The sequence below is a fragment of the Melanostigma gelatinosum genome, assembly GCF_949748355.1.
Source record: "Melanostigma gelatinosum genome assembly, chromosome: 6".
Lineage (NCBI taxonomy): Eukaryota > Metazoa > Chordata > Actinopteri > Perciformes > Zoarcidae > Melanostigma > Melanostigma gelatinosum.
The window spans coordinates 7,385,858-7,395,486 of NC_136639.1; the positions used below are offsets into that span (position 1 = coordinate 7,385,858).

The 9,629-nt window shown below is 41.3% G+C and overlaps 2 protein-coding genes across 2 annotated transcripts; both read left to right on the forward strand.

Moving 5' to 3' along the window:
- Positions 1-1,206: 1,206 nt before the first annotated feature.
- Positions 1,207-4,361, forward strand: myl2b (myosin, light chain 2b, regulatory, cardiac, slow). Its single transcript, XM_079270206.1, has 7 exons — positions 1,207-1,275; positions 2,543-2,632; positions 2,719-2,794; positions 3,185-3,289; positions 3,416-3,494; positions 3,572-3,620; positions 3,724-4,361. The coding sequence occupies exons 1-7, from the start codon at positions 1,273-1,275 to the stop codon at positions 3,826-3,828; spliced, it is 507 nt and encodes a 168-aa protein (XP_079126332.1). The 5' UTR covers positions 1,207-1,272; the 3' UTR covers positions 3,829-4,361.
- A 1,628-nt stretch (positions 4,362-5,989) lies between these two features.
- On the forward strand, positions 5,990-9,502 carry ppp1cc (protein phosphatase 1, catalytic subunit, gamma isozyme). The gene is made up of 7 exons (XM_079271071.1): positions 5,990-6,362; positions 6,831-6,962; positions 7,053-7,283; positions 7,453-7,557; positions 7,772-7,995; positions 8,340-8,474; positions 8,849-9,502. Exons 1-7 carry the CDS (start codon positions 6,308-6,310, stop codon positions 8,936-8,938), a joined length of 972 nt encoding a protein of 323 aa, XP_079127197.1. The 5' UTR covers positions 5,990-6,307; the 3' UTR covers positions 8,939-9,502.
- The last annotated feature ends 127 nt before the right edge of the window (positions 9,503-9,629 follow it).

The following is a 9,629-nucleotide window of genomic DNA, read 5'->3' on the forward strand; positions in this document are numbered from 1 at the left end:
GAATTCAAAACACATGACGTCTTAATGTTGGGAGAAGTCATTAAACGTATCCTTGTGACACTTAAAGATCTCCTCCAGCAGGTCTTAAGACATATAAAATACTGTGATTTGAATAATAATTCCTGTCTGATGCGGCTTGTCAAAAAAAGGTATTGTTAAAAATTCTTAAAATCGGTTCCATCGTTCTGATTAAAACGTCTCGAATCTGTGAATATGCAAATATTGTTCATTTCCGAGGTTTACCTGCTGGACACAAGACGTCTCTGACTTCCCTGCAAAGTCCACTCTCAGTGTTGGTGCACTGGAGGTCTCATGTTTCCACATCACACTCTTGTTTAAGTTGCATTCTGGACCAACTTTGGTTTCCAAACTAGTTGTGATGTCACACAATCCTGCTGTTAAACATGTGATTTAAGGAAGGCACAGAGAACCTTTCCTCCTTCAGCAGACGAATGGAAAAACAGCCTTCTGGTGTCAAACACTGCACACACACAGCGAGGAGGTCTTTAAAGTGTTCACTGTGAGTGTGCGATGATTGATGCTGCACTATAAATAAGTAAATAACAATACATTCATATTTACCTTCTCTGCGTTTTGTCTTTCCACTTAAAATCCACTTAACTTGCACTCTATCATCACACAAAAGGATACATTTTACCCACCTTACAACTAATGTATGAGACATTGTATCACAACTGTTCAAGGACACAGAGCAGTGTAACAATGGATCACTGCCCAACATTGTTGTAAGAGAACAACAATGTTGTTCATGCAACACATGGTATAAACAAGGCGTCCTGCTAATGTTTTCCACAGCATGACATGCTCTTTATGAGCAAGTCTTATTGGGGCTCAGGACGCTTCGGCTAACAGTTCCCTGTATTGTGCTGCCAAGAAACCGCTCTCATCATAACTTGGTTGTGGTCCCCGTGGAGCTCTGACGGGACAGCTGGATGATAGATCCCATCAAGTGCAACTGTCACAAACAACTGTCCTTCCTGAGCCAAAGTTATGTCCTATTGTTATTCTGGGGTCTCGGTAATGGGGCATGTGCGTTTGGCTGTTATCCCTAAATCTCATGAACTCTGACAATGGGTTGGCGGCGGCGAGGGACTGGTCTTCTTTACCTGGGCCTCTGACTAAAGAAGGCGTGGAGTATTTATAGCCCAGCGTGGCCCATTATGTAGGGGAGAGGGGTCAGTATATCTACCCATTGTCTTGTGTGCCGCCCGATCATAAAGGACACTGCTCCTCATCAGCTACCACCGGAACATGGTGAGTGGACACAGATTTCATTGTCATTGCAGTCAATCTTGTTTAAAGTACCACCGGACTGTGAGGAGACATTCTGTTTCATGCTGCATGTGTTTTATATTATATTATATTGTGTATTTATATCATATACTGTCATGTGATGAATTATACATCTTCTTCTGCTCACACCAGTGATGATGAATCAATAGAGCCCATGTCAATATGAGCATGGGCACTGAATAGATCAACAAAAAAGATCTATATACTTTAAAAAAATAGATACAAATAATCAATAAATCATCAATAGGAAAACCAGAGTGCTGTCCTATTGATGATTTGTTGATTATTTTTATCTATTTTTTTAATTGATTTTTGTAAAAAGTATATACAGAGAGGTGGGGGGAATGAGATGAGAGTAAATGTTGCGTCCTTTTTCCTCTAACGGACTCTGTCAAAAGGGGAAGAGAGAAACGAGGAGGAGAGGAGACAAGAGGAGAGGAAAGGAGTGGACAAACAAGGAGCGGAGAGCAAAACGGAGGAGATGAGGGAAAAGTATAGTTCACAGGGGAGGAGAGGTGATGAGAAAGGAGGAAAGGAAAGGAGAAGAGCAGCAGGTGCAGGACACAAAGGGGTCAAGAACAATTAAACGTATCATTTCGTTCAATCACGTTCCTGCGACAAGAATCCGCACATTCCGCCTCGCGTCCCATATGAGCAAGAATCCTCTTAAAAACAAAAAAAAGAAAGAAATAAGCTGAGCGCCAGAGGTCCCGTCCACCAGAGAGATATAAATGCTCGAGTTAATCCACAACAAGGGTTAGACAGCAGCTGTCGAGAGGCCCGTGAATCCGAGCAGTATGATGTCATCGCGCTGCATTCCCTCACACTCTTTTTTTCCCCTTGGCAGTCGTGTAAATAGCTCGACATAATCCTTGCCTCACAGGGATTTCTGATCAAACAGGGCTCAGTGTACCATCCTGTCATCACCCAGGCCCTATAGCATAACCCCCCCCCCCTCTGCATTCTCGCAGAATCGGGAGGCATGAGTAAATATTTAACAAACTGTCGGTGTTTGTAATCCGTCCTATAATGAAATGCGCGCGCCAGTAACACGAACCTATAACCTGGTGTACAATTAATGCCCCCACACTTGGTTTTGGCTCGTTATCATAAGCGCACGTGTCACAGTAAAAACCGATAATGAGTGAGAAAGCCAGGTGATGATCGCGCCATTAGTGTTGAATCTAATTCGAGTGTCATTGTCAAAACAACAACAACAACCCTGCAGGCACCCAAGAAAGCGAAGAAGAGGTCAGATGGAGGCGGCTCCAACGTGTTCGCCATGTTTGAACAGGCCCAGATCCAGGAGTTCAAAGAGGTCAGTGCTCTGCCGAAATGTTTCATTTCACATTGAATCTCAGCACTTTCACTCTGACACTGCGTGTAACCATAACGCTTCTGCAGGCTTTTACCATCATGGATCAAAACAGAGACGGTTTCATTGACAAGAATGACCTGAGAGACACTTTCGCCGCTTTAGGTATGGACCACCTGTGTGTCTGTTGTGTTATTCCAAGTTGTTACATTCTATAGAAGTATACCCAGTTGTCAGCATTGTTGGAGCTGAAGCGATATGTCGAGAAAAACATTTTTACGTAGTTTTTTTTAAACAAAAAATGCCCAAACACTCTCCTGCTTCTCAAATGTTAGAATGTCTTTGTCTTATGTGATGTAAACTGAATATCTGTGTCTTTGGACTGTTGCTCAGACAAAACAAGCAATGTGGTGAAGTGAAGCTGTAATAGTACGACAGGCATTTTTCACTTTGTTGACCAGAGGATTCATCAATCAATCAATCGAGAAAACAATAGTCAGATTGATCAAGCTCTAAACCTGATTCCACCCTCATCCGCTGTCTGTCTCTCTCTAGGCCGTTTAAATGTCAAGCAAGAAGAGATTGATGAGATGCTGAAGGAGGCAGCAGGACCGATTAATTTCACAGTCTTTCTCACCATGTTTGGAGAGAAACTAAAAGGTGAAGGGGGGGGGCTGATTGCAACAATAGAAATGTATGCATGGCAATTCTTGGTAAAAAAAAAAAAAAGAAGAAAGAAAACGATGTTTCCTTAACTTTTCATCAACTGCCACTGTTCATCTCCAGGTGCTGACCCGGAGGAGACCATCCTCAACGCTTTCAAAGTCTTTGATCCTGAGGGGACAGGAACGTTAAAGAAAGATTTGTGAGTAACAAGGTGCTCTGTTGCTGAACGAGGTGTGAACGTCCCAGTCTGCTCATCACAGCTGCTTCTCTTTACAGTGTGACCGACATGTTGACGACTCAGGCCGACAGGTTCTCCCCTGAAGAGGTGAGAGCTCCACCCCGGAAAAGTATATATGACATTGTTGGGTTTTCATTCAAGAAATTCTTCACTCCAAATATTAATCTCGTTGTTTTTTTCCCCCCCATAGATGGAAGAGATGTTTGCCGCTTTCCCACCAGATGTAGCAGGAAACCTGGACTACAACAACCTGGTCTACGTCATCACACACGGTGAAGAGAAAGACCAAGAGTAGAGGATTCCTGAGATCTCACTCTGGAATTGCGTCAAATAGCGTCAAAACATTGAACTAATAGATATCACCATGCAACTTTCCCAGTTGATTACTTACATTAAAGCCAAAGTTTTCTGAAATGTTTAAATATGCATATGAGGCATTATCTTATGCTAACTTTTGGTGAATTTAGGAGAAATCTACAGACGCAAATAGACAAAGTAGTAAAATAAACACCTAAATGTGTATTTTGGATGTTTTCTTTCCACTTGTCTGAAGGACGAGAAAATAGCCCGAAATCTCAAAATTGACAAGTGCATGAAAAACGATGTTTTAGCCTGAGGTGCCTCCCCCTGTGCTGAAATATAACACAGCAGAAATACAAAATAAACATTCATTTACATGAATCACATCATTTTGCATGAATGTATCAAGCATTATAAGTTAGTGTGTATAGTTGTATTACTGCTGCTATGTACATGTGATCTCCTGTATGTAATCGGTCAAATTAAAAGTGACCACAGAAAGGAAGTGTTTACTGTGTGTTGACATCACATGCTATGAGATGTTTTTGCTGAAGAAGACATGTTGCAAAGATCCACTGATGGTGTGTGTGTGTGTGTGTGTGTGTGTGTGTGTGTGTGTGTGTGTGTGTGTGTGTGTGTGTGTGTGTGTGTGTGTGTGTGTGTGTGTGTGTGTGTGTGTGTGTGTGGTCAGAAGGTTAAACATGCAGGCCCGTGAGGACGTCAGCTATAATCCCAGTGTGAGAAACAACTATTATTCTTTTCCATTTGGCTGAAGGGAGATAGATTTGTGTTGCAGCTTTGCTTCCCATTGTTGCAGCAGAGAAGCTGTTCCAGTCGTGATATTTATTAATTAGCTGGATATAGTTATCTTGCAGCAGTGTTTTACGATATCTGTCTGTTTGAGCAGTGTCTCTCAATAACAGCAGGAATTGTATGAATGTGTTCCCTGTCAATGTATCATCAAAACACCCGAGAGGTCAGAATGGCTCGTTCTCATCTGATTTTTAGCAACCACACTGTCAAAATATAAACCTGTGTTTTAATTTTTTCAACAAAATTGGCATATACATGCTGCTGAATAATAATTACCGCATCCATCACTGCTCATTATCCCTTTGTTCCCCAAATTGCTGCATAATTACCTGGTAAATACTTTCCAGCACTATGTTATTACCAATGCAACTATATGATTGCTTAGGACTTAGCAGTGATTGAGCTGCCGTATAATTACCCTGTAACAAGCTGCTGTCGATCTTCTAATGGCACTAACTCACTGTGAAATACTAAACTACTCGCGCTATTCCCAGGTGAGTGGCTTCCATCTGTGCATCAAGTATTTTAGGACAACATGATTTTCACTTTAATTTAACATATTGTGTAATTTAAAAATAGTACTCAATTGAACAGCAATGAGCTACAAATATGTTGTTGTTGGTACCTTAACTAGACTTAGATTGATTTTAAATGCTTTACGAATACATTTGAGAGAATCACTGCACCTAACATTATGCTGTAGTAACAAATAATAGCGTTTTTTCTCAAATATGCTAATTATAATTTTAAAAAACAATACTATGCAATTATGTTGCTTTAAAACATTGATGTCCTAGTTGGCTATTATTCTGACAAATCTTATTAAGGGCCATGGATTAACTATACAAACAATATCCTACCTATCTTTGTTTATATATGAGAGAGAATCAGCTTTATTGGCCATGTAAAGGAATTTGACTCCAGTTTTTCATTTGCTCTCCACGTACATACACAGAATTTACAAATAAACAGGAAAAATACAAAAAATAAAAAACAAGGACAGCAAAAAAAGTAGAACAGATGTAAGCATAAACATTTAACGACGATATACAATATAAATCCCAAAGTATATATTTATCTGAACATAAACCGATACGGTGATAGTGCAAATGAATTTTTCACTCTACGTTTCTGTCTTCAAAGTGAACCCTGCTCATAATATCTACTTGATAATCAAGTTGATGTGTTATTTCCCTGTATTTTTACCCTCCAAAAAGCCCAGCTGTATCTGGGTTAAAGGCTCGTTCTCATCCCGCCCACTAGGGGGCAGCAGCAGCACAGCAGCGAGCAGCAGCAGCCTCCTCGAAGCAGCTGGCTAGCAGTACAAGGTGCGGCAGAGGAAAACAGAGACGGGGCACCATCGCAGCTAGTGCGGTTGACGTTTATTTTTTTTAGTCCCTGTTTCATACCAAAAAGCCAACCGTTAGATGTCGATATTTTTCTTTTTTTTAAACTGCCACGTGGGATTAGCGTAATAGATTGTCAAAGGTGTCAACGAGCAGCTCAACAGAAACAGGGTCACACCAACATATTTAGTCGGAAAATAAGCGAAGCTAACGTTAGGTAGCTAATGCTAGGATAGCTAGCGGGCTAGCTTTCGAGCGTGTAAACGCCAATAATTACATTTGACTGAATCGGTTTTTATTAACACCAACGCTACAATGGCTGATGTTGACAAGCTCAACATAGACAGTATCATCCAGCGTCTTTTAGAAGGTAAGGAAAGGCTGAAAATACGACCTATACATCATTAGCTAACCTAGCTACTTCAGTTATCCGCATGATGTGACGAACGATGAGAGTAACGTTAGCTAGAAACGCGGCTAGCTTTAGCAGATGTTTTTCAACATCTTGAACAATAACTAGCCGTACTAGCTAAGATTAGCTACCGGTTATTAGTCACTCTGTGCGGCTAAACTTCAGGTATTACCTCATTTGTGTCTGCGTTGAGAATGTTACTGTATGGAGGGCACGAAACTACATGTAACGTTCACGTTACCGGTACTTGGTCCCACACACTGTATCTCTCACACAAACACTACACGTTGTCACACATATGGTCACCCTTTTGTCCCACACAACCGGAGTATAGATATACCATAACAGGCGTGACCAGCTCGTGTGTGAAACCGTTACCATCCATTGTTTTTTGCTGACCTTTTTGTTTATGTTTTCTTGTTGCAGTCAGAGGGGCAAAGCCTGGCAAGAACGTGCAGCTGCAGGAGATCGAGATTCGTGGATTATGCCTGAAGTCTAGGGAGATTTTTCTCAGTCAACCCATTCTTCTGGAGCTGGAGGCCCCTCTCAAGATTTGTGGTGAGTAAGATTTGAATGTGTATCGATCAGATTGGTCTCATGAATAGCATCATTTTCTAATTTCACCTTGGTTGCACCGCTGTCCTGCAGGTGATATCCACGGGCAATACTATGATCTGCTGAGGCTGTTTGAGTACGGAGGCTTCCCTCCAGAAAGCAACTATCTGTTTCTGGGCGACTATGTGGACCGAGGGAAGCAGTCTCTGGAGACCATCTGCCTTCTGCTGGCCTACAAAATCAAATACCCAGAGAACTTCTTCCTGCTGAGGGGAAACCACGAGTGTGCTTCAATCAACAGAATATATGGTTTCTACGATGAGTGTGAGTATCGTACCTCCGTGCCCAGTAACAATTATACTTCATTATTTCTTTTTAGTCTTGTCACATGGTGTAAGTGGTTGATGTCTTTGGTGGAGTTTTGCAACTGTTGCAGCAACAGAAGTGTTGCTATTGCTTTGATATTGAAATCTTTTCTTCCTGAACATTTTAGGTAAAAGAAGGTACAACATCAAACTCTGGAAGACCTTCACAGATTGTTTTAACTGCCTCCCTATCGCCGCCATTGTTGATGAGAAGATCTTTTGTTGCCACGGAGGTGGGTGTTATTTCTGAATTTGAACTAAAACCAATATTGTTTGTCTCGTATAGTTTCCTTAATCCTCACTTTGGTTTTAGCTTTGCAGAATGCCCAAAGTATGTCAGCCACGCTCATTTGTCCTGAAGCAATGCTGTTTGTCAACTGGGGTGGACCGTCCTTGTGTTGACCTCTCTATTAGTGTGTTTATTTGTGCTTTTACCGCTCTGTCTAGGACTGTCACCTGACCTTCAGTCCATGGAGCAGATCAGACGCATCATGCGCCCCACTGACGTGCCCGACCAGGGTCTGCTGTGTGATTTGCTGTGGTCAGATCCAGACAAGGACGTTTTGGGCTGGGGGGAGAATGACAGAGGGGTGTCATTTACCTTCGGCTCAGAGGTGGTGGCCAAGTTCCTGCACAAGCACGACCTGGATCTCATCTGTCGGGCCCATCAGGTAATCACACAGACCTCCCGTCATTATCAACAGCAATGTGACGTCACTGTATATTGGCAGGTATGCTGAATACACTTGATACACAAGGAGTGCAGTACAGCATGTGCTGTACACAGAATGGGCACAATGATTCCCAATGTCTTATTGTGACCCCTGATCTCTGGTTGCATACGTCTGTCTCGTGGTTGTCAAACAGTTCAACTGAAGATTCTGTTTTCTTTGAAAAAGATTTAGGCCCGACCCATCAGGAACCAGTGCACAAGACTGTCTAACACTCTTCATAACACTTTTTTATTCTTTTTTTCAAGTGTCTATTAGTGTTATTATTATTATCCCACTTGCAGGTTGTTGAGGATGGCTATGAATTCTTCGCAAAGAGGCAGCTTGTCACTTTGTTCTCAGCGCCCAACTATTGTGGAGAGTTTGACAATGCTGGTGCCATGATGAGTGTGGACGAGACCCTCATGTGCTCTTTCCAGGTAAGGTTCAAACGAAAGTCAGCTTGTGCGTTAAATATTTTAGGACGATATGATTTGCACTTAACTTTGACACACTGAACATACTGCTCAATTGAACAACAATTAACTACACACAAATAGTTTGTTAGTACCAAGTGTTTAATGTGTAGGTACTTAATCGTAAAGAAGTAGAAATGGTGCCTAATAGTATTCTATTTTTTTCTTCTTTTCAAAAATCTATTATTTATTGATTTTAATGAATTGAAAATGTAAAAATAATGAAAAACAGCCATCACAAAAATCCCCAAATGTTTCTTTTAATCTGAAATTGTGCTGGGTGAACATCACCTGCAGAAGGAGTTTGTGTGACAGCCATCTATATATTGTTTTTATAGATTTTGAAGCCAGCTGAGAAGAAGAAGCCCAACGGCAGCCGTCCCGTGACTCCCCCCCGCAACATGGTCACCAAGCAAGCCAAGAAATGAGTCTGTGTGGGGGGGGACACAAACGGCCGGACTCTCGCTTCTCTGTTCTGCTTTCGTCTTCTGCATATGAAGGGTCGTCCTTCATGCTGCCAATAATGAAAAGATGCTCACTCCTACCTGATGAAAGCAAAATGTTTCGTTATTTTGTCCACAGGGGTAAATTGATGTGTCACCATGAAAACCTCAGGTGTTTTGCACTCCATTTTGCAGCTAGTCTTTGCCACATATGACTGTTCAATCAGGAAAAATGTAACAATACGGCTACTTATGCACAGGAATGCCTTGTTTTGAAGCTGTGCACAATTTTTCCAGTTTCTTTATTGTCCTATTCATTTCAGTAATGAGTATTAATGGCTATAAAAAGCAATGGGGATGAGTCACAAACACCTGTTTACTTCTGTAAAACTATATTTACAGTTAATTCACGGTCGGTATCATGAGGTATTGACTTACACTGCATCATCACATTTTTAAACAAGTCTTGTGCTAAAATAAATGAATAAGGAAGCACTCTTGTAACATCTAAACCTTTCTAATAAACTTTGAGTGTATTTTAAGGAGGAATTGGTATCTGGATGTCATTTGTTCCTTGAGCGTTTTTGCTGATTAATCATGACAATACAAACTGAAATACAACTGCACATTTCAATGCATGTTATTAATTTAGGACACCTCATAAATAACCGGACAA

Excerpts from the sequence above, each read along its gene's own strand:
- myl2b (XM_079270206.1), top strand. Across the intron at positions 2,633-2,718 it reads AGATCCAGGAGTTCAAAGAG|GCTTTTACCATCATGGATCA; the intron begins GTCAGTGCTCTG and ends ACGCTTCTGCAG. Across the intron at positions 2,795-3,184 it reads AGACACTTTCGCCGCTTTAG|GCCGTTTAAATGTCAAGCAA; the intron begins GTATGGACCACC and ends GTCTCTCTCTAG.
- ppp1cc (XM_079271071.1), top strand. The coding sequence starts at position 6,308 with ATGGCTGATGTTGACAAGCTCAACATAGACAGTATCATCCAGCGTCTT. Across the intron at positions 6,963-7,052 it reads GGCCCCTCTCAAGATTTGTG|GTGATATCCACGGGCAATAC; the intron begins GTGAGTAAGATT and ends GCTGTCCTGCAG. Across the intron at positions 7,996-8,339 it reads TCATCTGTCGGGCCCATCAG|GTTGTTGAGGATGGCTATGA; the intron begins GTAATCACACAG and ends TCCCACTTGCAG.